The sequence below is a fragment of the Buteo buteo genome, chromosome 4, assembly GCF_964188355.1.
Source record: "Buteo buteo chromosome 4, bButBut1.hap1.1, whole genome shotgun sequence".
NCBI classification, from domain to species: Eukaryota; Metazoa; Chordata; class Aves; order Accipitriformes; family Accipitridae; genus Buteo; species Buteo buteo.
Window position 1 is genome coordinate 15,701,040 of NC_134174.1, and position 27,625 is coordinate 15,728,664.

Sequence of the window (27,625 nt, forward strand, 5' to 3'; positions counted from 1 at the left end):
CTGCAGCTGCTGCAGAAGATGACTATAATAATAATGTTGACATCAGTAACAGTAATTAGTGCACAGACTGTAGAGTGGATGATTCGTTTTCCTATCTTCTGGCATGGGCATGCTGCCCTAGCGAATGGGTATAATGTTAGTACCTTTAGTTTGTTTTGTTCATTTGCTGTTTATTAATGAAATTGAATACAATAAAGAAAATCTAACTTTTCTCCCTCTCCAGAACACTTGCTGAGGAAAGCATGTTGTTTCAGTTTGGATTAATACAAGATGGAATCTTCATTAGTAAGCAGCAAAATATCAATTTCTTTCTTATATCTATGTACACAATGTACACAACAATTCATACTCTCCCATACAGCCATCTGTATGTACTCTTGAATTTCAGCAGTATGTAGTACTTGTCTGATTTTGTCTAAACAAGAGCTCTACTGTTTGGTGTGACTTCACCCATTTGCAGGCTGGCGCCATACCTTTTTCAAGGGACACTAGAACGAATGGTATAACTGTAAAAAGGGCCAAGAAAAACACTGTGCTACAGTGAACCATCTCAGGTAAGAAGGAAGTAAAGCATCAATGCCATCAGCAGTACCGTGTCATGCTGAGAGCACTCTGGTAGCATCATACAAGGATGTACCACTACTCCTTAGCTGCCTCACTGAGAATGACAAGCATCCAGCTTGGTGTTATACTACACCAAAACACCTGTTGAAAAGCAAACTACCTGGAACAGTGATAACTGTGGAAAAACAAATGGATGCATTTTATTTGGGAAATACAATTTGTCACTTAGATGCAATCCTGCAGTATGAAGTCAAAGGAAAGGAAGGGTAATCAGAGAGATCATGGAACATGATTAGCATATGACAACCTAAAAGCCTTTTATTTTATATTCTAATGAGTTTTTCCTTACTCTGCATCTAGCTTCTAATGAGATTCATTCTCCCTGTTCATTTATTCTCCAGGATGATAAAAGATTTCCTTTGACTTCCCTCTATTATCATCCTCAACAACTGGAAAAAATCCTATCCCCTTTTCAAGTGCTGTTCTACAAAAGGGAAGAGAGGAATTGAGAAGCACAGGCTAAGGGTGGGAGCCACTCATGAACACTGAAAGCTCATTTATCTAAGCTTCCTCTCCATCCAAACTCTTCCTAAGCCTTCCAGAGTTCCTCCTTCTGTCTCTAGGTTTCTGTGTTTCTCCTTAAGCATGCTGACAGACTGAAGGGCTCCACCAAGGCAGCAATAGATAGTTTTTGCAGGATCAAACTTTTTAATGAAGAAAATATGCTAGAAGTTTATAAACTTTTTTTCTAAGCATTTTGTGTTTGTTTTGGTTTTTTTACAACACAGAAAGAGAAGCTTGAAGTGCCTTATACAAAAGTGATGTTCTGTGTCTTTTGGAGATGGGCTTAACAGACAAACTTAAATGCTGTATTTAACCTTCATTATTTGCTTTCACTGTTGAGAAGACCACATTTGCATATGAAGAGTTTCCCCAACATATTTAAAAAATTAAATTCATGTAAATTAAAAATCCAGCCATATACTTGGAAAAGGAGATGTCTGCATAAACACATCTTTTGTTTCTGTTTCTTCTCATCTACTAAGGTAGATGAGATAACTTCAGTAACTCTGTTCCTAACATTTCGGAAGACCATTAATCAAATTATTCCAAATATGAATAGAAAACAATGCAATTGAATGGAGAAGAATAGGTATTCAAAAGAACAGCCATGATTATTTTTCAAGGAAGAAATTGCCAAGAAGTAGAGAAATAGATGGCTGAAAGTGTAAGATGAAGACACATTTTCTTATGCAAACTAACACACTTAATTAATTACTTGAATCACATGGTATTTTATGGAATGACATTAATGATCAGTAATAAAAACTGACAGTGTGCCTTACCAGCTCCCTTTAAAGAAAAGAAATTATTATAAAAAGAACATGTTTATACCCTACAGATGTAACCCAGAGACCATAAATATAGCTTTTGATGTTAGTTTGACGTTCAACGCTTTGCATTAATTTAATTACAAAACTTTTATGGAACTGTAAAATTGTAAACAAAAGCATTCCCTCATCACATTTTCCTGAACAGAATTACTAAAACATATTCAGCTAAATTAAAATTTTACCTTAACTATTTCCTCTATGAAGCAGACATGTGACACAGGATCTCTTTTCTTTGTCAATACTTTCTGCAAATGCTGCACCTGTAAGAAAGAATTAATTGAGATGAAAAGTTGACATCTAATATCTTACATGCAAAATTGCATGACTAGACAAACAATAATTAGCTGATGAGTACCTGTCCACAAGCAGCACAGATCTGATCCATGAGTTTCTCCATGTTTGTCCAGAGGGCTGCTCGAAAAGCTGCTGTGTTCCCAGGTGTTGGCATAGCAGCTCTACCAGGACCACCTAAATGGTTTTTAAAAACACACAGCAGCACATTTCAGCTTTCATGTGTGAAAATTAAAATATTAGAAATACAGATCTCTATGCAGTCTGACATAAGAATTTTTTTTAAAAAGTTAAAGCAGCCTAAAATAGCTTCAAAACAGAGCTTTCTGAATGGCCTCAGTTGTCTCAGCTGAGAAGTCAACTAAACTCTAAAGTTAGTGGGGATACTCCAATGTTCATCACTGTTACCACTGTTCAGACCTCCACAGAAACACCAAGGTAATGCCAGTGAGCACTGTTGCAGGATGTAATAGCAAAGTGAAATGGCAGAGACAGTGGCTGTGAAAAATACAGGTATTACCAGCTCAGGACTTAAGTGCATAGGTAAACTGCTAAAAAAAGTGATATTCCAGCTGCAGGGCATGCAGCTTCTAAACCATCACTTTCCTTGAGAGGGGCTGTATTCCTTTATTATGCTGATGATTATGGTTCTGGACCCCCAACTTGTTGCAGAAGTTTTTTAAAAAAAAGCTTTAAATGTTCATATTGCCAAAGTTCAAATTTGCCTGGCTGCCCAATTCCTCTGTATTCTTTGGTATTTGAGCTAACATGTGGGATCTAAATGTCTAACGGTGCAACATTCCTTCATATTGAATATACTGCTTTGAAATTATTTCCATCTGACAAAAGCATCACAACGTAGTTTCAGGCTTGTTCCATTGCTTGCAAATAATTTCTACCCATGATCCTCCCACCAACACAAAGAAAGAAGAATTTGTCTGAGCCCAATAACAACAGACAAACCTAACTTTGGCTTTGTATTAAATGATTTCTGAGACATGCCTATTCCCATCCTCTTCTGGTTAAAGCAAGCAGGGAAATGTTCCTATAACAGGCTTAGGTGTGAGAGTTTCTTCCATTTGACAACACACTGTATTTCTGTCAAAAAACTCAGTTATTCTCTGTAAAACAAGCATCATACCTCTTGTAATACTTTGAGATGGTTGGGTCAATACTTTGATATCCAAAGCATTTTTTATGTTCTCCTCCAGGACTGTGCAGTATCCATCCACCACATTAGCAATGGTATCCTTCAAAGTCCCAAGGTTATGGAAAACCTGAAGAGCAGTTCCCACTTGAGTAGGATTCTAGAGAAAGAAGATTTTCAAAAATAATTATTATCTTTAACTGTGCCATAGGGTTTTTTTATCATGATGAGGCATCATTTTACTGGGCAAGTTCCTCTTTAAGTTCAGTCTGCTAATTCATTTCATTTAACATTAAATAACTGGCATCCTTACTGCATAACAAAGAACAGAAAGTAAAGGAGAGAATTTATTTCCTTTGATTGCCTACCAATGCTTTGCTTAGCTTCCTTTGGCACTATCCTCTGAATAAGAAGAATGGAAAAAAAGGACCTGGAAGCACTGCTAGCAATATCTAACCTGAGGTCAGTCACCAGTGATTGATCCAATAATTCCAAGGTTAGTTACAGTACAGCTATATTCAGCTATGGTGTAGCTAGTAATATTGTTTTAACATGTGGTATCTGTTACAGTACTGTCATTTAAGTGCCAAACAGTTAATTAAATGTGATACAGGCTTTAAAAAAAAAATACTAACCAAGGATAAGCAGAGGCAAGCAGGTCAAGCCCCTACTACTGACAACTGCAGAATTTAAGCTTGAATTTCTACATTTCTATTTCTAACACTGACAATAACTTCATTTTCGTCACAGCAGAATTAAGAGTGCAAAGCAACACCGTGATCATTTCCAAAGCCTGGAGAGAGAGGGGAAAAAAAAAAAAAAAGCTCAATTGTCTCTGTATTGTTCAGAGCTTTTCCAAAATACAGGAGAGTGAAAACTATCCAAAAACTATTCAGGTCCATTCTTTAAGAGACCTTTGATTAAGATTAAATCTGATAATAATTCCACTGAGCAACACTAAACACTGACATGGGTGCTATTTAGGAAAAGAAAAGCCTCAAATTACTGTCTTTGGAAACTAAGCACTGTCATCCATACACTGAATACTGCTTTTTTATTTAGCATTCACAGGCAATTAGTGGAGGGGGCGATCAGTTGATCATACACACATTAGAGATGCAGTCTTTTGTCATTTTTCTTAGTGACTTCTGCCAGCAGTAAAGAACATGGTCTGGCAGAAATCCTGGCACCCAGACTGGACAGAAGCGTCTGAGACCACAGGCACGTCCCACTAGAAACCCCACTTTGACACTCCTCTGGCAGTGAGACCTTATACCACTGCACCCTTCCTGCTGGTGGCTGCAGCGGTAGCAGCCACTAACATTGAAAGGGTCTGCTCCAAGACCAATGCAATTCTGCTTCATCTTCCCCAGGTCACAGTTGTTTTCAGCCAGACACCCCTGAGTCAAAGAAAGGGGGGGTGGTCATCTGCCTTTCAAGTGTGGGGAACATGCACTACCACAGCAGTAAAGCTATGATGCAGCTGCTGTGCTGAAGATTCTTTTGCTGGTACATCCACCTACAGCAACGGGTTTTCTGATTCATTGATCAACAGGGCATTCTCCTCAAACCTAATGTTTCAGATGTCACAGCACTATAACTACACATTCCTGTCACTCTTTCTAGGGATTCTGCAAAGATCAGAACCATAGTTGAAGCAAAAAAGCCAGATCACATCTCCTTCCCCAACTCCAATGAGGACTTTCCAGGTTTAGTGGAAAGCAAAGGAATATTAGGCATGTATTATGGTTTACAGACCTTATACTAATTGTACCGGTTTCTTTTTCCAAACAGTGTGGGAGTTAATGAGCATTCCCAGCATAGTATTATGGGTCTGGGACTTGTAGGTTTAGTTTTTTGACAACTGGGTATGCTGTAAAATTTCTAAGCATCCTGTGGGTGTGCTTGTGGAGGTGGGAAAGTAAGCCATAAAGACTGGAAGATTAATGGGATGTCAGAAAATGAATAGTAGTATAATGCAAGGAGGGAATTTGGGGACAAAATGAACAAGAAAAAGAAAATATAAATGGGAAGAGGATGGAGAATAGAATGAAAGTAAACTGGAAGGAAGAAAGAGAATGAAACTGAAAGGAAGTAAAGCAAAGATAGAAAAGACTCACCTCATTTACCAGTCTTTCCTGTTGAAATTGTTCTAATTCTTATAGAATACTTACGCAATTATAAAAACAGGCAGAGTCAGCAATATAAAATCAATACCTTACTACTATAGTAAGAGCACTCAACTAGATTTCAATCAGACTCTAATGTTTATATATTAACTAACAAAAAAATAGAACAGCATCAAAAGGTGAGCAGGGCACTATCCAGCCTTGAAAAACCAATGATCAGATAATTACTTTCCTGAAAAACAGGCAGTATAGGCACAAATAATTTCAGGCAAAAGATAAATCTCAGAGCTCTCATATCATAGTTTAGCAAACTAACTCTGCAGCTACTGGTCAAGAACCACACAAAAATGTGCTCCAACAGAACCTGAGCTATGTTTCAAAAGAACTGTTTTTAGCCAAAAGCTGTCAAACAATTAATTCTGAAGTTAGGGATAGTTAGGGAATAACCAAAAAACATCATTATGGAAACCTGCTATTCACTCAACGTATCTTCTAAATCTAGTACCAAAGTTAAAATCAGAATAGAACAAAGATTATGCAGGTGGCCTATTTCTTATTTGCTTTAAATTGTGGGCATGGTCACTGAGAGAGGGGTTCTAGCTCATGTATTCATCTTGTATACCAGGAACTGGAGATATATTCAAACCCTGACAATGCACAATAAAATATCTTTTATCTTTGTTTCATATATAGCATTTTTCTCTCCTCAAAAAACAGTTTGTGTTTTTATGCCCTAGACAGGCTATATAACATCCATTGTTGATTTATCACTAATCCTAAGAGAACTGCATTTTTTACATACAGCTAGTTTCTACGTTCAGACAATATGTTAAAAAATGGAGCATCTCTTGGGACAAAAATTATTATGTGGAAAGAAAATGTTGGAAAGTAGGAAGAAAACAAACTATTGCACTTTCAGGCTTGCATATACATTTCAAAATTAGACTATTTATCATTAGTACACACTGGACTAAAATTTGAGAGTCAGTATTGCAGAATTTGCCACTACCAACAGACTTTATTTATAAGAATTTGCCCCTAATATTTTCTTTCTCTTTAAGAAAGCTTAAAGCTAAACTTTTCTGAGAGTCAAAAGATTGCCACAATTTTTATCAAATGGAAAGCATGCACTCGAAGTGAAACAAACAAACAAACAAAAAAAACCAACAAAACCAAACCTGACTACAGAAGTGATTTACAATGGAAACTGGAATCACATCAGAGAATAATATTCAGAACAGCTATCCAACAGGAACAATAGGGAAAATAATATAACTATTTTTGAGATGGAATTTAGTGAGTTATTAGCAGTGTTGTATAATCAAGTTATCTACCACTGCAGGCAACTATACTTAGCAATTTTTAAGTGTTCTCCTCAGAATCTCTGTCTGTAAGACCCTCTGTTCCTTTTTTTTTTTTTAAGTGTCTTATTTTGTAAATGAAGGCTCAGAAGTAGTAGTTTTTACCAAACACAAAGCAGGCTGGTTTTACTATGTAAAAATGTATGGGCAGTTAGAGCAACAGCAAGACACAATTCTGCTTCTCACAAGGTAGTGTCTGAGAAGAAAATACCCTTTTACACAATAAATTAGCATCCTAAAAATATTTGTACATATGCCATAAACTTTAAGTTATGGCAGTCAAGAGAGTAGCGGGCAAAGAAAAATAGCACAGCATTTAGTAATATGTTAGCAGTACAGTATAATCTAATGTGCATAAACACAACCATACACAAGTGAAATAAAACCATGACCCCATGAACTGTAGGCCTACAACACCACCTACTCAAAGATTAACTACAGTGATCTTCAGGCTGCAAAAATCATAATGAAGCAGGGAGCTAAGGAGAAATGGAGTTAAGTCCACCAATAATATCCTTCTCCATTCAAAGCACTCCTCCATCTGGCATGTCACAACATAATATGTTACAGATACATGAAAACTAAATTCCAGAAAATTAAGAGCTTAGGAAGACTCAGTGAATCATCAGTTCAACATATGAAGAAAAAAAAAGAAAAAAAAAAAATCAACTTGCTCAAAAGCAAGTTCTACCATGAAAGCAACTGTCGCAAATATTTAAAAACATCAAAGTTTCTCAGCATCCATCAGACAATATATTAAATAGCTTGGTAGGAAGGGTGATATTAGCCACCACTTGAAAGAAGGCATGAATGTTTCAATTTATGTTTTAGCAAAAAATAAAGATAGTCATTCAGCAGCAACTATGAAGAGATGTTCATACCAAATGCATTTGCTCATTTTCTCTATCATTGAGAGCTGTTCATTTTACTAACATCATTTTCGATTCATTTCATACCATATGATTGCTACTAGTGTTATCAGAACAATCTTCTGAAAGCATAGCTAAATAAAGAGCAATATTCTTCTTCATCATTAGAAACGCAGCTTGGACGAGCAAGCCTGCTCCTCACAAGGGAGTGTGGTGATGACACTGAGCTAATTTGGGGACAGGAAGATTCCTAGCATAAGGCTGAACCAAAAATAAGAAACCTGGATGACAGGCAAAACTAATTGGCTCAAGTGCTACAAACACAGCTTCCCAACTCACACTCAAACTTCTCAGGGTATGGGATTCACCATGTGGACCTTTGCTGCCCAACCAGTGCTGTCTTAGGGAACTTCACATCATTATTTCTTTATCCAGTGCAAGTCTGTCCATATGACTCTATGCTGCAGGGTTTTCACCTGTATGGACTATCAACTTCCTTCTCAAATGAAGATGTGTTAATTGCTCAAAATATTTATGGTCAATACTACTTGTGACAATTACAACTACTTTCATAAAGAAGTAGTGTTACAAATCTAATTAATTGCTAACTGTCATGTAGTTAAATTTCACAAGTGCCTGCACCACATAATCAGAACAGCTCTCTGAGGAAATGTTCTTTCACATGACAGTTTGGAAGCACCAATTATGGAGAAGTCAAACTTGGACTAGTCCCTCACTTCGAAATGATGTTCCATAGCTACTAATGTACACAAGAACATGTCTGTTTTGCTTACTAAAAGCAGAACAGTGACTCTGACCAAAAATCTTTATTACTCTGCAGAGAACAGATGACCCTGTTCAGAAAAGGCTGTGGCAGGAACACAACAGAAAGTTTTTGCTATATATATGTACATATACATATTATTCAACAGCTGTGATTTCAGTGTGCTGCCACATCCTTACTTCTTATGTCGTAAAATGTTTACCATGTCCCATACACAAGTACTAAAAGCGTAACACAGTACAAAAAGAATTACATATGTTGCTTAGCTGAAGGAAAGTCCATAATTACTAATTAGTCCAGGTATCACTTCAACAGACAATGTGGCAAGCAAGAAATACGATGAATAGTATTTTGAAAAGAACCACAACATTCCCTAGCCATCAAGAAATAATCAGCATTATAATACAATAACCCTACAACAGGACACATACTGAAATAACCAAACTTTTAAACTAACATATATTCTCTGACAGGGCATATAAAAGTTTATTGCAGTCCTTCCAGAGTTAAGGCAAAAAGAGTTTCCAGAATGATACTTCTGCGTATTTTTGACTGACATTTAGTATTAAATAATTTCATTTGATAGTAGATTGACTATATTGGGAACTATTTCAGTTACTTTTCTACATTTACTTCACACAGCAAATATTGTTTGTATAAGATAGCAGTTGCAACTGCCAAAACAGTATAGCTTTACAAGGTCAGTTAAATAATCAAAAAAGGACCCCTTTGTGAAGCTCAAAATCCCCAGTCAGACCTTCATTTACAGTATTTACTCCTCCTCCCCTCTTGCTACCACTACAACACACTGCCTCTTTCAAATAATTTTCCCATAAATAACATTACTACCCCTAATGACAAGTACTACTACTTGAAGACTAAGTGACCAAGGAAGGGTTTGTAAGCACTTGCAGCTACCAATTAGTTCTTAGTCATCTCTTATAGACACCAAAAGTGAAAAAAGTGAGAAATTATTCCAGGAAAAGTTGCAATTCAATTTAAAGAGCTCAAGCAGGTAAGCAGTGAAGGAAACTTAGCCACCTCAGTCACAGCCAAGGCAAAATGACCTATTGAGCAGAATTAATAATTTACAAAGTATTGTTGGAATTCTTGCTTTGCAGTACCACTCAGCTATTTTAACTGCAGGAAAAATTAACAAAAAACTAACAGTAGAAATTAAATGCCAATGAAAATCAGCTGCAGTCTAAAAACAGTATTTTATTTCATTTTCAAAAGTCCATGCCTTAAAAAAATTAATTGGTATATCACAACTCCTAAAAATGAATCTACTTAGGGAAGCATGTCTCTATGTTCATTATCACCCCATCTGTCTTTTATTCTGTTCATCTTTAAAATCTGAGCAATACATGAAAAGGTCAAATTGACAATGTAAAGCCAGAGAATACAGATTTCTTCCTAATGATCTTCCAGTTCTTCCTGGTTTGACCTTTGCAGTGTGGGGAAGAGTGAGAGGTTAAGATGTTATAATTTTCTATAGAAGGTAATACTGACGTAACATTTTGGCTAGAATCTAGAAAAGTACATTTTAAGCCTTAAGAGGCAAGAATCCCAAAGCTAAATGTTTAAATATGGTTAGGTTATAATATCCACCTTCTGTCAGCCCATGTTTGGAATACACAACTTCTTTTGGTAGAAGGACTTTCACAGGAAAGGAAAACAGCCATAAAGCACAGCCATAAACAGCCATAAACCTCACCATGTCCTCAAACTAGGTCAGACTTTTGTTTCTTAGAATAACAAGAAGTAAATAACAAGAAGCATTGCACTATAAAGGTTGAGAGAGAAAAAAAAAACCAGCAGCAATAAAATACTAGAAAGCAAAGAAACAAGATTTTTCAACACAGCTAAATAGCTTGCCAAAACACTTATTCTCTATAATAGTGTAATCAAAGCAACAGATGGCTAAAAGCTAATGGAACAGAAAGGCATCAGGAACTGTTGTAAAGAATTATCTCATGAAACATCAAGCAACATTCCAAAGTTTACCAAGCCTTAGGCTTGGTGACATGACAGCAATTTCAAAAGAAAGTATCTGGCACCTCTGAGGACACTAGATCAACTAGACCGTAACAATTATAAATTATATCCTACAATGCTCTATTTGAGTGTAGACAGAGTATAAATTCAGAAATCATACAAAATTATAAAAACTAACAGGCAACAAGGAAATGGGGGCATCTGAGACAAATCAAGCTTTTTAAGCTTTTCAAAATGCTTCTCTCGCTTCTTACATGACTTGATCAATCTCTAAAGCTCTCACCAACAATGAACCAGTTGGCCAGTTAAACTGAAGATGTGGCTTCTCTATATAAAAACACAGCCATCACTTTCTCATGAAGGTCAGAGAGTAGAGGGCAAGGTTGTAGCACCTCTCTTGTCCTTGTGCAACCTTGACTTGCACCTGCTGACTGAAGTCCCATTAACAAAGCACAGAAGTATAAGGATACAAAATCTCATTACTAATTCTAATCTTTGGACAGCAGCTTGTGACCAGATGTTTTCTTCCACCTCACAACATCATTATGTATGTGCTCACTCTGTTAACTGGTTGAGCAAAGCCATTACAAAACAAATGTCAGGTTTTGTCTTTAACTCAGTCTTAGCAATTAAGATTAGGCATTAGCTACTGGAGGGTTATAATATTTTTTCTCTGTTTACAAAAAAAATCTGATTTCAGACAAAATATCCTTTAAATGGTGTGCTCCGAATGATTTAAATATCTACCCAAAGCCATCTGGATTTTCTTATTCTCTTGCTAGCCTTTGCAACAAGATAATAACTACCTATGCAAGTGACAATATCTCATTTCTGGAATCTGTGCACATATTGTCGACAGCTCTGAAGTGACCTCAAATATTTAAAAGGAATGGACTTTAAAATGTTACTTTATTTTAAATTATTTTCAGTTATTATTTTCATATTCAACTACAGAGAGACGTCCATCAATGACAGATTCACTATTGGATCACATTTCAAAACTTTTTTTTTTTTAATACAAAGTTCAAATTCCTTGTATCACCCACCTACAGGAAACTTCAGGTCTGCAGATATTTGGTGAAGAATCATAGAATCACAGAATAGTTGAGGTTGACAGGGACTGCTGGAGATCACATAATCCACCTCCCTGCTCAAAGGAGGGTCTACCAGACCAGGCTGCTCAGGGTCTTGCGAGGCAGAGATAGTCTAGTTCAAATGAGCCAGAAGACATCCTTCTCCTGCTCCATCTTCCCTTCCTATTTCTGCTCACAGTTCCAGGAAAATGTAACAATGGACTCGTGCAGTTGTTTTCACTGAGTTTCGCTAAGGCCAGCTTGAAAGAGAACAAGCATCTGCGTACACACCTAACAATGCTTCTCCAGTGCTGGCAGTGTTACCCATCCCCTGATAGTAATACCAGTCTTCCAATCCCTCTTTTAAATTTGTCCACTGGGAGAAGCATGACAAGACTGACCTCCTTCTGTTACAGATGTTACATTTAAATAAATACATTTTATATTTCTAGTCTTTTCAAAATACATGAGTAGTCTCTTTAAAAATAAATGGGCAAAGCTATATTATACAAAAACTTTACTATGAAGAAAAAAAATCTTAAGTCATCTAATGAAAAAGAAATACTGTGCCTAGTTTTGCCTGCAGCTAGCACATGCACCTGGGATCCAGTTCTGCTACTGGAAAGAGTCAGTCCCCACCCCTCACTTCAGTTATCTGCCAGTAATGCATTTTGAAACCTGCACACAAGTAGGAACTTACTGGGGGTGATACCTGCAGAAGGAAAGAAGGGAGATAAAAAAGGAGAAGAATAAGCAGTTAAATGCATAACTTGTTCCACACAGAGGACTTTATTCATCACCTAGGAACTGCAGCATTTTGATGCAAGATTTCTCCTTTCTAATGCAACATACTGTTCAGTTCTGTATGCCACTTCAAGCTAACCTAAAGCTTTAAATCTCTTGTTACCGTAAGAACACCTCCAACTGTACGATAATGCAGAATTTCATGTGGTATTGAGTAGCAGATCAAAAACATGATGAAACACGTAATTTTCAGAGAAGATTAAGACAAAAAGCAGATTTTTAACCTGAGAAAAAGGCAAAATGAATTATATGATCTTATTTAGATGAGTATCATGACTAGTCAATCATATTTTTCACTCTGTTCTATGCAGATGTGGTTTATTAATGCTTATATGTTTTTCTTGGATCACCTAATTGCATTATTTCAGAACCTGTTAACAATCAACAGTCAACAGTACAAACCACAAATAGAATTACAGTCTGGGAGAGGCATTTAACAACAACATACTATCTTATCTGGAGAGAAAGAACCTCAGTGTAGCCTTAGTTTTGAAGAGAGACAGATACATGAAAGTACCAATTAAAAAGACTCGATGGATTATACAAAGACCCAGCCAAAGCCAGGGTCAGTCTCTGCTCAGTTGCATCCCTGGAATCCTAGCAGAATTTCATACACGCTGTTTACCTTTGAGTATTTAAACCAAATCAGAAATAATTTTAATTCATTTGGTATAAAACACTCGAATGGACAAGGACTTTGGAAGAAGACTACCTTATTTCAGTTTTGATTAAGCTCATTCTATAAAGACTAGACGCATGTAATTAAAGCGCTGCCATGTCTGATAAAGAAAAATCTCTACGGTTCTCATTCCAATCTTACCTCAACTATCTTCAGTGAGATCTAATCTTAGCCTGTCTTTCTTGATCTGTAGCAAGGCAAACACCACTTCCTTATTTCACAGCTCCACCTTATCCATCTCCCATTCCATCCTCCAGCCCTTCTGTAGTCTTGTTCTCGTAACAGCTCCTTCCATTCACATATTTCTCTTTGAAGCTACCTTCAACTCCTAAACTTAGTTTCCAGTTTCCATACTGACACATACTGTCCTCAATCTCCTCCATTCTCCCCCCTACAGCATATTTTATTTACAAAGCCTTTCACAGTTGAGCTGTTCATAGCAGTGGTCCATGCCTCTTTGCATATAAATAGATGAATCAGTTATCGTATTTGCATTAATTATCTTAGAAGCATTAGAATCAGATACCTTCTTGCCCTTATAGGTATTATCTAGTATTCGTGTAGTTTCAGTTCTGCAATGTGGGCAGAGCTGTCCAAGACATAATGGTTGACATGTTTCCAGTTGAGAGAAACCACCTGAACAGATGGACAACCAGAACACAGAAGCAGACCATGCAGCAGCCTCTAATTTAAAATAATTTCTGTCTGCAAAGAAAGCTGAACTCAATGTTATTAAACATTCTTGTGTTTTCATGACGGATATTCTATGAGGAATAATTTTTTAGTGATCACAAGTGACATTTACTAATTGGTATGAAATCAAACTGTTTCGTATTGCAAAATAACTAGTCTCAATGGGAAGATATAACATAAAAGGTGGTTTCTGATAGCTTTCTAAGGTGTTCTGACTTCCCCCCCCAACACACACAATGCATAGCTGCTAATTTCTTAGAATTTATATAATATCTACAATTTTTGGACCAGTAAAGCTATCTGTATTCTTCAAAAAGCATTACAGACCTCTAAGTTAATATGTATTTAAAACATCATCCACAATGGAAGATTACGTTTTAATGTTTTGTTGGCAACTGGCCAGATTAATCAAGATGAATCTTCAAAGAAAAGGACCAGGAGTGAATTTAAAAATTATCCAGCTGATTCTCATATAAAATTGTCACTAAACAGAATACAAAGATTTTGGCAAACAGCTAAATGATGATTCATAGCAGAGTGAAGGGATATAAAACATTAATGACTTCTCAATTTTCACCTATTACTTTACCATAAAAGACAGTTATGTAAAAATATTGTTCCGATCAGATGTATTTTCAGGAATACCCATTTATAGAAACTATTTATAAACCACTTTCTTGCACTATCATAAAAACAGGAACAGAAATGATGGGATTAGCAGGGCCACAGAATAATAAATCCTTACAAATAAACACCGGAAAGTGCAGGCTATTTGTTGTGCTGCACTGAAAAGTGCAGTAAAGCACTTGCAAATACTCCATTATCCAGTCACAGATTTTCGGTCTAATTCTGCATTTATGAGTCACAAACACCTACAGGAAAAAAAAAAAGAAAGAAAAAACCCAGACACATAATCTGTCAATCCACTTTGATTAACCATTTACACAGACTAGGAGCAGTGAAGAATTTTACTTTTACAAAAATACTGTGTCACAGTTGGACATAAATTGCATTAAGCTTCCTAAATTACCTCTATATAGGGCAAGTGCACAATGGCAAAGTGATATAAAGCCTTCTATACCACGGCTGAAAGCAAAGTCTGCACAATCCCATAATCTCTTTCTAATTCAGTATACATATTTTAATAAATGCACATAGACTCATCAAAATCTGAAAGATCAGGATCTCACAGGACAAAAGAGACTATCATTATGTCTATTATTTTCAAGGCTTTATAACTCAGCAGTAAAAAATTTAAGTCAAAATGTGAAAACAAAACCTGTTAATTTGAAAAGACAGACTCTGTTTTCCTACGTTTACACAGTATATAAGATTAATCTACTAGTTTAGAATGACTTCACCACCAAGTCTTTTTATTCTTTTTTCTTAATAATCCTTTAAGAACAGCAGTATTTTTTTAATTAAAAAAAAATAAAAATAATCTCCTTTATGTATTCTCTATTTACTAGATATTGCTTTTTAATACTTCTAGTTGCAATGAACATAACCAATAAACATTACAAAATATGCCCAGGAACTTCAGTGACCACAGGAACATGAAATACTTAGGTATTTGAATTCACTGCACATTTTCAGAATATCCCCAGGTAGTGCAATTGGACACTGTATTTTAGTGATTAATCACTGGCATTCCAAACATTTATTTTAATTCAAAATCATTCACATTCATATATATATAGAGAGAGAGATGTATCTACACTATTATGCATCAGCATAGTGCTGAAACAGCTAGCAAGTTTTAAAAGGCACTGTGAATGTAACAGGAGACCAAAGTGAATCTATTAATCATAACATTACTATCAGTACCATATTCATGTCATTTTTTATCTTCTGCATGCTTTACTAATAACAACAAAATGCATTTGATGGTGTTTTCTTTAGCAAGGGCACAGAGAACAAATATCAAGTGACTTGGGATCTAATACATTCACATCATGCTTCGCATTTTCCATCTGGAAAATAGGGACAATCATCCACTATTGAAATGTATGCTAAAGGTATATTTATTTAATTATTGCTGTATGCACCACCAGTAACTTCTTTTCAGCTTTGTCAATAATTCCTTCCAAGAACAGAAGCATCTGCCCACGTTTCCTTTAAAAAAAAAACAGTTGGAAACACTTACAAGCTAGATTTTATAGCAAATATGTTTAATCAAACATAATGGATAATATTGCTAGCACAGCATTATAACACCTTAAATAACTGGGCAATTTTAGGTCCCAGATAATAAGTCCATTGCAGGATATAATTGCAAGGCTGAGCCCAGAAATGCATTTTCCTCCAATGAAAATCAAGAATATGTCTTTTTCTCCTCAACACTTCTCTATACGCTTCCTTCCTCTCCAAATCTGCCTCTAGAGGAGACACTAGAATCTGACAAATACTTTGACTTTTTAAACAGCTGAAGATTTGCTTTCATTTGAAACTGTTGTCGTGACAGGTTTCCATAGTACATCCTGCAGCAATCACTGTTTATGCCTTCTCTATTTCTATTTTAAAAAATAACTGTAAGTAGCAAAAAAAGGGGAGATAAAAAAAAAGGGGGGGGCGGGGGGGAGGGAGAGCACCTAACTAAACTGCCTCTGCATTATAGCCAGAACAGTAGCAGAAAGGAAACAACACTGAAAGATGCTGTTTGCTGTCTCTTCCCCCTTTGCAGGTTTAAGTCACTGGAGCACAGGCAAGCTTATTTTTAAAATCAGTTTCAACCATGTGAATTACTGGGTAAGATGTAATAGCAGTGCAGTTAATGAACAGTCTGTGAAACGGCAGTTCTTTCAATGGCTTAAGTCTGCTTTTAAGTTATAGGGAGAAAAAAGCTATCCATTGGCTAGAGATCAGACTCAGCAGTTTAAGATATGATTTTCAGCAAGTCACTGAGGCCTAAATTCACAAAATGAGCCAAACCCAGAATTTCCCAAATACACTGTCCACTACTGGACTACAGTTAATCTTCCCTTTGACCCATGAATATCACATCCCTTGGGTCTACACCATCTCATTAAGTAGATCCAACCTCTAAGCACGAATGAGTTGTCCCGCTTGCATGAGTAAATTACAAGCTTGTAAAAGATCATCTAGTGACAAGCCTTTGTGCCAAGTCCTTTGGCATCTACAGCAATGTGCGACCACTCCAGTCCTGCCTGGTGCCCAAGGACAGGTCACTACCTCCCAAATCAGACACAGGGCAGAGCACTTCAGGCTTAGGGTAACAGTGGCCTTCGCTCCCACTTCCTGAAGAAGTGCTTTTACACTTCTTCACCAGCACCTTCATTTTTTTTCATCACTTGTGTAGTTAAACAAGCAGTCACCCATGCCTAGAAGGAACCAGGTACTTAGGCTCAGGAAAGGTAGCGGCTGGTGAATCCCAGCAAAATCACCTCTAGAAGAGCTGGAAACATGTGCCGAGGTTCAGTTTTTACATACTGACATTCTCTGCTGCAAATCTCATTCTTAGGTGCTTAATTCAGAGTGCAGAGCCTAGATGACTAAAATGACATTGTGAACCCTACTCTTGTAGCCCCACACCACACTCTCCACTGCCACAACCCTTACTGTGCATGGCAGGATCTAGGAGCATTATAAATGTGGTGCATGATCTCTCTCTCTGGGCCTCTGTTCTTCACCTGCAAACCACATATGTTGGCACTTTACCTCTGTCACAAAGGAGTTGCAGGGATAACAGAAACAGGAACTGCAAGAAATTTTGGTAATGCAGATTATAGAGTTATCTAATGTAGATAAACAGATCAAACTCAGATAAACTTTTACTGAAAACACCAACCCCTCAGCTCAAAACAGAAAATACAGAACACCAGGGAATAGCAACAGCATTTTTGGTATGCACACCTGGAAATAATGTGCAGTAAATATGAAACTTGGCACAGGGAATTTCTGGAAGATGCATAAAGGTTTCTCAGTCTTGGTAGTTGCCTTCCTTCTGCTTGAAACTTGGGTAACATACATGATCAAAAGAGACGTTTATTGATTTATCATGAATACAAAGAAGTAATCTGACTAAATGTTACAACTTATTACTATCTCTGAATGAATTGATGCATTAAAACACATGCACACATTTGTAACAGCTTGCACAAGCACTAAACAATACATGACAGTTGAGCATGTCAGGTAAAAATTGTATTTTTCTAGTTATATATCAGTAAATAAAGCCACATGGACTGACAAAAAGTAAAGATATTAAAAGATACATACAACTATGCACAAGGTCTTTTTTAGACACTAGGTGAGTTAATAAGGATTCATTTGATGTTAGATACTTGCTTTTTGAGAAAATTAAATTATTATTTTATCTTTTACATGATACATACATAATCTAGTACCTCTAACTACCAAGCTAAATGTAAAAAAGTAGTCTTAGCTTTCTGGTCAGCCAGACATCCTGAATAGAGATCAAAATGTCATTTAAATCATGGACTGTTGCCAAAATGTCTGATGACTGAAATCCAGTGAATTTTTATTTTTTTTAATATAAGTCTAGAGGAATTCCCAGAAACAGATCTTCATTATGTAATATTGTCCTTTATCTGTGTTCAAGTGGATTACTAGTATGTCATACACATTTTTAGTAATGCTGTCACATGCTAAAAAAGTTAAGATCAAACCATACAATTCCAGTTTCAACATAATGTCACTATCACCCATGGAGAAAAGGTACAGCTGACAGAAGAGAGAGATTTGGTGAACTGGCAACTGAAGGAAATTGTCTACTGTCCCCTTCAGCTTATTAATATAGTATGATACTGTGTGACTGCAAGTGTTAAGTTTTGCAGTACACAGACATTTTTATGTATAAATTTACATTGTGCCTTACTGCTAAAGTTCTGCAGCTCCACTCAACCTACAGAAGTACTGTGTCCATCTTCACTGACTTCCAGTATTACTCGTATTTTCAAGAAACAATCTCCAATATAGAAATTGAAAGCCTATTAGGTTATATGTGTTAACTACCTTACACAAAAATGATCTATCCATAATATGTATTTAAATTCCTAAGATGTGAGCTATAGTCTACCGTTTCTTTACATGACTATAATCTCTACATCTGCATGCAAGCTTTTCAAAAGAATCTTATGTTAAGCAAGTGAGCGGGTGTGGTGAGCACAGCACAAATATTTGGAGATAAATTCCTGACTGGATCCCTTCAAATTATTTGTAGTGTCTTAGAAGAACACTACCACTCAGGAGGGCAAGGGAGTTTCTCTTTGATTATTCCCAACAATGTGTGCAGATCATTCCTTAGACATGCACAGAGTCCCAGCAAACCACAAACATACGCACTGTATTTCAACCTCCTGCTCTAATTTAAAAGCTTTAGTAAATACCAACTGATAGTTTAAACATACAGATGTACACATGTTTCTGAAGAACTAGCATTACTGACACATATACTTTTACTTGGGAAAATATATTATTCAAGCTTGGATCGCTACACCACTCATCAATGGAGTGTCCCTTTTCTCAGACACCACCCTCTGTTTCCAAGAGCATAAATTCTTCCCTGCTCTACTTAACAAACACTCTACAAAATATCCATTTCATCAGTCCAATCAGCAGTTATTTTAAAAAATTTCTTTTCTTCGTTTAAAACCTGACTCTTCAGAAAATTTTAATTTATTAGTTCTTTTTAAAATTTTCTTCATCTTCTATCTAACACAAACGTTATCTTGATTTCTCTTGTGGTTTGCTTATCGCAGCCAGCCACTGATGACCTTGCAGGTAAGAGGGCTCCACGTAATGGTTACCTAAAAAAGTCATCATTCAGATTTTCAGCATTCCGACAAACCACAATGATTCCCTCTTTTTTTTTTTTTTCCACCTTCAAAGCATGCTGCTGGACTACATCCATGAGAGAGCAAACTGCTGGTATTGACTGTCCTTGCACCCACATCAAGTAGTCTGCCAACAGATTCACAAACTTATCAGTGTGTGAAATACAGTATTGAACTGTCAACAAGGCGATTTACTTTGTTTCAAGTAGCAAGTATTTTCCATTAGTGAAACTTCAAATCCATTAAGAATGCCAGTCATGTGAACTGTAAATTATAAAGCAACTGCAGGGATGCCCAGCCTTTGTGGCTGGGTGGGCCACTTGCCTTTGTGCAGGTGCAGGAGAGGGCCATAGGCTCTACTTTATGAGAAGACTACAGCACACGTGCTAGTAGTGTTGTGTCAAAGACATGACACTGGGCCCTCATGTACATTCATATGAGCTATCTCGTATGTGTGCATCCACTGCAGTCAGGGTGTTGGATGATCTGTTCAGCTGTCAGTTCCAGGACACCATATCATCTGCCTTTTCCAAGAAGCTACTAAATATACCCCACAGATTTGAAAGATCTTATGAAGTAGTTCAAGTTTACTCTCCTTCTCTACAACTGTATCTACAGTTAAAAATACAAACATCTAGCAGAAATTTAACCAAACTGTTATTCATAAGTCTAGCTTTCACTGCTCCCCACTTGACTATCTCTCAGATTAGAACACATCAAGAAGGGTGTGGAAAATTCACTAGTAGAAACCACAGGGTTGAATAGAGCACAAGGGTCACTCCACATGAGTAGAGCACAGAGATTATTCCATGTTTAACAACCTGTACTTGTTTACACCTCCCAGTACAGTATTTTCCTCCTTTATATCTGCTTGACACAGCTGACATTCAGCCTGTAATCCACTATAACCTCAAAATCCCCTCCTGCAGGTCTACTATCCACACAGCTGTTTCTACTATGTACCCATGCTTTTCTTCCCTTTTTCTTTTTCTTCATGCAGTACCTTACATTTGTTCCTTTTCAATAGCATTTTACTTCTTCAAATCAATTTCTCAAGATCATTCTGAATTCTAACTCTGTCCTTACAAGACCTCAACACTTCTTAGACAGGTGCAGTCTCTAAATTTAATAATATTCTGTATTCCATCATCCAGATCATTAATGCAAGCACTGAATAGTGCTAGCCCTGGGGCAAATCCCTGCAGAAATTCACTTGATACATCCCATTTTAGAAGAGAATCAACACTGCGTAAAGCTTTCCAAACTGTTCTGCATTGATCTTGTAGCAGTTTCATCGAGATTATCCTTCCTCAGTTTGAATTTGAAAATGCCACAGGTAAAAGTACTACAAAATATCAGACCGCACCTTTTATACCTCCCCGTCCACTGAACTGATCACCCTTCAACAGAAGGAAGCTAAGCTGGTTTGACAGGACTCACTCTTGAGAAATCTGCGCTGATCACGAAGAATCCTCAGCATGCTTGGTTACATGCATGGTTATCAGGCATATCTGTGACACCAAGAAAGTGTGTGAGTGCGTATCTGTGTTCATGCATGCAACATAATTAAAAAGCCTGTGCATAGTAATGTATTGGGGAAGCACTAGAGACCATCATGTAAGACCCTAGCCATAGGAAGCAGCTACCATCACCAGACAGCCTGGCATGCAGTGAGTTCTCAGAAGCAGGTATCAGATGGGGTCCATTCTCCTGAGGGGTTACATGTGGCTCGCAGACTAAAGGTTGATTGCCAATATAGTACATCATCCTTAGCACATATATTAGCTGCTTAAAATCCACAGCCTAAAGAACTACGTTGAGGTGGAATATTCTGTGGAAGGAGAACATTCTCTCCTGATCACCTCATGAAATTATCAGAGAAGTTATTTCCCTTTTTCAGGAGAGAATAAGTTACATATACTCTTCCAGCATCCAATCCCTGCTTTGAAACCCAAACTAGATAGCCTCTAAAATTTGTCCTTTTAAAGATTAAATGTGGTAGCTGAAAAGTTCTAGAAACAAAGGTTAAAACTTTGAACTATCAGTCAGTACCCTAGTCTTTTTCTTGTATTACATATTCCTGTGGCACGTTACCATTTTTAAATGGTATCTAATGTATTTTAACAAAGCCGTTAGACGGAAAATCAAAATTCAGTCAATACATTTAGGAGGCCAAAAGATTTATTTGTTACCTCAGAAAGGCATTTGATTTCAGAAACATAAAATATTAACATAGCAACATGATTGGGAATGCTAAGAGAAGTATTTAGAAGATTTGTTACCCTCCAAGCTGTGTTCCAAAATAAAGGCTGCTGCACTAACTCCTGATTATCCTAACATCTAATTGCTGACACTCCCCAGTAACATGAGTGTTTAGTGGTAAAGGAACACTTCACTACCTGTTTCATCGGTATGTTTAGTTTTGGACTTCTGTCACCCATCACCTAATACCCCATATTGCTGCTAATCATTGTAATAACCCCCAGTTTTCAGTTTTTCACTGCTGACTGCTTTAATTGATCTCGATTATTCTGAGGGAGATGATTTGCACAGTGAAAATGTAGAAGAATGCAAGAATGCCCATAGTAATAAATGAAAACTGGGCAATCAATTTCATGTAGGAAGCAGTTGAGCTCTTTTTTTCAGAGTGATAGCCTGGTCAGAAAAGTGAGCTGCTGCTAAACCAGTGCCTCCTCCAGCTGACAGTCCTGAAAACCCTGCCATTGCATGTCCATTCTCCACAACACAGGTATTGTCCCTGTGTATCTGAAGTCCACACATGTATCTGCACCCTGTTACATTGACTCTAAAAGGGAAAATTGCTTTGCTATCTGTTGAAACACTAGCATTGCATTTTTCTGGAGTACATCCTCAATGGACAGTGGGTATGCCTATATTACAACAAGCTTCCATTACTGACAGCAAGGAACAAAAGATGAACATTTTCTGCCTTGGAAAAAACCAACAAACTAACAGATAATGCATAGGTTAGTTAATCTTTTTTTCTTTTTGGTTTTTTGTTGTTGTTGTTTTTTAATTCTTTAAATCAAATTGCATCCCCTCTACAAAAACATCCTTTAGCTCTTGGAAATTATAGGCACAGTTGCAGGATTTCTTGAGTCATATATGTCATATTCCCCTTTCACCTTAAAATCTATAGTAACTCACAATTCACAGTCTTTCCTAAACAAAACTGTTTTATAGCCACGTATGTTTCCTTTAATAAGGGTGGAGACAACTTTAAGCTGAAGGAGGAATGGTGGAAGTCATATGATTACATCGCAAAGTCGGAGCAGGAAGGCACACACATGCTACGTTATTCAATGTTAATTTGGTGTGAAGACTACAGATCCCTTTACATTAGCAATATGGTGTGCCAGAGTTTATAACTTCCATATAATTTATTTTAGTAATTCCACACAGTGTCCATACCTGGCCCTGGATATAATACAGGAATCTGAACAGATTTTTGCTATCCATTTGTCTTTTAAAAAAATTTTGTCCAAACATTTTCTAATAAAGCTATTCAGCAGTTAAGAATACAATTAAAAAAAACCACCCTGCACGATATAGTATTTAAATGTCTTTAAATGCAATAGAATGTTTCCTCCACAGATATAAACTATTTCCTATCAAAATCACTTACAGCTGATGTCAAGAAACTTCCTCCTGTGGTAAAATGTAAAAAGAAAAAAGATACATTTCCCAGAAGTTTGGAGGTTTTTGCCCCTTCTTCTCTACACAGCAAGTGTCTCCGACACTTTGTATTCCAATGTGTTCAGAAAAAGGAAACCCAGAGGATATACATGACCATTTGTTTCTGTGTCTCTGATAGATTATCTCAGATTCAGATGAATCAGAAATAAGCTAAAAATATTGGTTATCATGGAAAAAAAAATACACAATAGTGTCTTTCATGTTTTAGCATTTCAGAGTAAGAGCCTGAAATAGTATTCCGCCCACACTCAAAAAATTGAAGATATGCAAAAATTCCCACGTGCAACTTTATTATCTATTATTGAAGTGGGAAAATGACAACATTGGCAAAATTTTGCCATTTTTGGTAATGAAGTAGGAAAGCAAATGAATTGGCTTCAGTCCTGAATCTTCTAGTGAACAGCTGGGAAGGAGGAGGCAAACAGCAGCATCCCAAAAGCCAAACTGAAAAAGCTGAGCCACTGATTCAAAAAAAGGTAAAAAGAGTGCCCAACTCTCTTTGGCTTGACACAAAAAGGGCAAAACAAAGAAAAAATAAATGTAATTTATGTACTAATTCTGATGACACTCTGCTTGTTGTGAGGCTAAATTAAGACAAATAACATAAAGCCTTACCACAAAATTAGATAAAAGCTATGTGCTTTAATCCTCGGAAATCAAAATTGGCCTTTTTTTCCACTGAAAAGCCTGCTATAACCATTCACTATAACCAAAGATTATATTCAACTATACCTTCAGCTATTTTTGACACCTTCCATGCTTTCTCTCTCCTCTAGTTTATTTTTAATGACAGTCAACTAACTGGACAAAACAACTTCTAATTATTCCAGAGAAAATTAAAGGTAAGTGAAGATATGAGATTACTTTTTAAACTCTCTAGTCTTTCTTTACTTACCAAGCAACATTTCTTCAAAAGGTAATAGATTCTAAAGATAGTGCACTATGAAATACCTCTGAAGGCCATGTAAAAAACACGTTTCCTGAGAAAGTCTACAGCAGTAGTGAATAACAGGTGGGATGGACCAAAACGTGCAAAAGAGTAGTATGGTTTTAGTGGATCTTTTTAGCCTTCATGTGTATATATTTGTGAAACTGTGTATTCCACAAATCTTCTCTTGCAGCTTTTGAGAAAATAAGCAGCTCTGTTTTGCTTTCTACATCCTCATACCACGTGCAGGCCTGTGGTAAAGCAGTAATTAAATCAGTTCTCAAACTTAGGTTCCTCTGCCTACAGCAGATCAGAAACTGTATTCTTCTCCAACGCACAACTGACTTCACAGATTCTTACCAAACATCAGACAGATGCCAAGGGAAAAGGATAAGGTATCTCTTCCTCTTCAAGCCAAAGAGAATGCTGTAATGGCTGGCAGACTACTCCCTTGACGGGAATATTTCTCAAAGATCCATAGTGTTAATCTTTGTAGGATTTCAACTTACTCTTCCTCCAGACTGCTTGCAAGGGCATATTTCACCCTGCCAGATCCCTGACATACAGATATCTGGATCATGGTCCTGATCATGGGACATCTCTTGAGGATAAAATGCCCTAGCTGAAATGAAGTCAAGTTGCAGAGGTCAGATAAAGTGATTTAATGGCTTCTCCTGACTTGGATCCATTTCACTGTCATGTAATAAACTGATCCATTTGAATCGTTATATTAGTACTGATTATTGGAAGTTAAGTACAAATCAAATAATTTTGGTCAGGAAGAAACAATCTCAAAGATGACCTAAAAGTATTTCTCTAAAGTTGGATCTAGCCAAATAATAAGCATATAGTAGTCAAAGTATTTTCAAGTTGTCTCACACTATTGTTTTCTGGCAGAGTTCTAGAGGGGAAGCTTTACATGAAAATCATCAGTGGCTGAACCAACTTAAAACAGCCCATTTAACAGCATGGTTAACTACAGCCCATTAAAAAGTTTGCTACTAAACAGTGCTTTTGCACAGTTAGCTCTTTGGGGTTTTTGGGGGTGGAAATATGTGGCATATTCACAAACCTCTAACAGTTACAAGAAATAATAAACACTTGATTAGGAGTTCTGACTTCAGCATCAGTTAGCTGGCCTAGTATTAGACTAACTGAGACAAGTTCTGAATATATTTAAAACACAAGATGTTTACTGAAAAGCAGCCATCAACAATTATTTAACACCAAAACACACTCTAAAGCAAGTAATACATTCAGACAACAGGCTGTGAGAGGGTGTCCTGGTTTCAGCTGAGATAGAGTTAATTTTCTTTCTAGTAGCTGGTATAGTGTTATGGTTTGGGTTCAGCATGAGAAGAATGAGAAGATACTTGGATTTGGTATGAGAAGAATGTTGATAACACACTGATGTTTTCACCTGTTGCTGAGTAGTGTTTAGACTAAAGTCAAGGATTTTTCAGCTTCTCATGCCCAGCCAGCAAGAAGGCTGGAGGGCACAAGAAGTTGGGAGGGTGCACAGCCAGGACAACTGACCCAAACTGGCCAAAGGGATATTCCATACCATGTGACATCATGCCCAGTATATAAACTGGGGGGAATTGGCCTGGGGGGGGATCGCTGCTCGGGAACCAACTGGGCATCGGTCAGCAAGTGATGAGCAATTGCATTGTGCATCACTTGTTTTGTATATTCCAATCCTTTTATTATTATTGTCATTTTATTATTATTATTATCATTACTAGTTTCTTTCTTCCTGTTCTATTAAACTGTTCTTACCTCAACCCATGAGTTTTACCTTTTTGCTTCTGATTCTCTCTCCCATCCCACTGGGTTGGGGGAAGTGAGTGAGCAGCTGCATGGTGCTTAGTTGCTGGCTGGGGCTAAACAACAACAGAGGGTCAAGACAGGGAGGACTGCTCTACAAGCCATACAAAATAAATGGCCTGGAGAAACAACAGCTTTTTACCACCTCACAGCAAGCTGTCTTGTAAGATTTCATTCTATCCAGAAATACATAGGTAGCTTTAAGCCAAAGAAGCAACACACAGTTTAACTTTTCAAGTTTTAAGAAGATTAATAAGCTGATAAATGCTTCTTAGTAACACAAACACTACACTCCTCTAACCTCTAAGCTTACAGAAGTCAGTAATACATTGCAATCATGTTATCATCTATAATCACCCACAGCTTCCTAGCCATCCTAGGTACACTTCTGACCCTCCTGATAGATTCTAGATCCAGGTTTTGATTTACAAATGGGTATCCCACCTACAGGCCTTCTATCTATTGACTAAGCCTGGAGAAAAAAAAATTACGACATCCTTCACATACTCAGGACAGCCACAGCAGCAGTCGCTCTGTCATTTGCAATAAAATTATAAGATGTTTGTTTGTTCCAAATGGACAGTTGTCACTTAAGAAGGCTTTAGATATTGTGCTCATTCTTTACCCATCTGATCCTTAGTATCCTTCCAGACATTGATACTAATATCAAAGTTCTAGAGTATCAGCTCATTTATCATTGATCTGAACAAAATTTTACAGATTATAGTAATTCAGGCTTATTTTCTTTTCTGAATTAAATCCTGGTTCATGAGCCTCTTCCCTGGTGCAAAATATACTGCTAGCAAAATATACTAAGTAGATGGCCTTTGCGTTCACCCCTGTGATTCAAAAAGGAGTGTCACAGAAAAAGAAAAATAAATTTTAAAAAGGTTTTATTTTGAAGAGATGAAGTGCACAATCCGCACTGTATTCCAAAAATGTACCATTCTAGAATGACAGACTACAATTTCTTATTTTTTTGGCAAACTTAAGACAAACTATGGCAAGGATTCCTATGATCTGATGTCAGCCAAAAAAAAAAAAAGAATTAAAAAAAAAAAATCCTCCACTTGCCTTACTGACTTGTCCTGTTTCTCTAGGGAGGTGATGAATCCTTGTTCACTCTCCTTGTTTGCTGACAGAGTGCACAAGGCAGCATTGCAGAAATTATGGTTTCTTATTGATCATTTGAACTTTGCTTTTTGAATCATTACATCAGGGAAAATGCCTGTGTCTGTCTACATACAAAAATCTCAAGGACAGTAAAATATTCTTTAACCTTCTAAGGGATTAAAGGATGATATGCTAATGTAAGAATAAATCCCAAAATACATTGGCTTCTTCTCCAGGCCTAAATGTTGCATGGTCCTATGCATCCATTGCAAATCAGCAATCAGAACTGAAGGAGTAACTAATCCTGATCTAGTATGGTAAACTATACTACATAAGGTATCAACTTTTACCCTGCAGTGATGACAATGATTGAATGATTCTTGTACTAAAGGATGTTGGTTTGGCTCAAGCATCAATAAAGTGCTGAATTTCATCAGT

The 27,625-nt window shown here is 36.9% G+C and overlaps 1 protein-coding gene across 1 annotated transcript in view; it reads right to left on the reverse strand.

Annotated features, from left to right (window-relative positions):
• COG5 (component of oligomeric golgi complex 5) overlaps positions 1-27,625 on the reverse strand; it is a 193,147-nt gene that overhangs the window by 64,723 nt on the left and 100,799 nt on the right. Inside the window, exons 8-10 of the mRNA XM_075024853.1 lie at positions 3,391-3,556; positions 2,314-2,426; positions 2,141-2,218 (exon numbers count right to left, since the gene is read on the reverse strand). Of these exons, the coding sequence (XP_074880954.1) occupies positions 2,141-2,218; positions 2,314-2,426; positions 3,391-3,556 (357 nt within the window). The remainder of the gene's footprint in view (positions 1-2,140; positions 2,219-2,313; positions 2,427-3,390; positions 3,557-27,625) is intronic.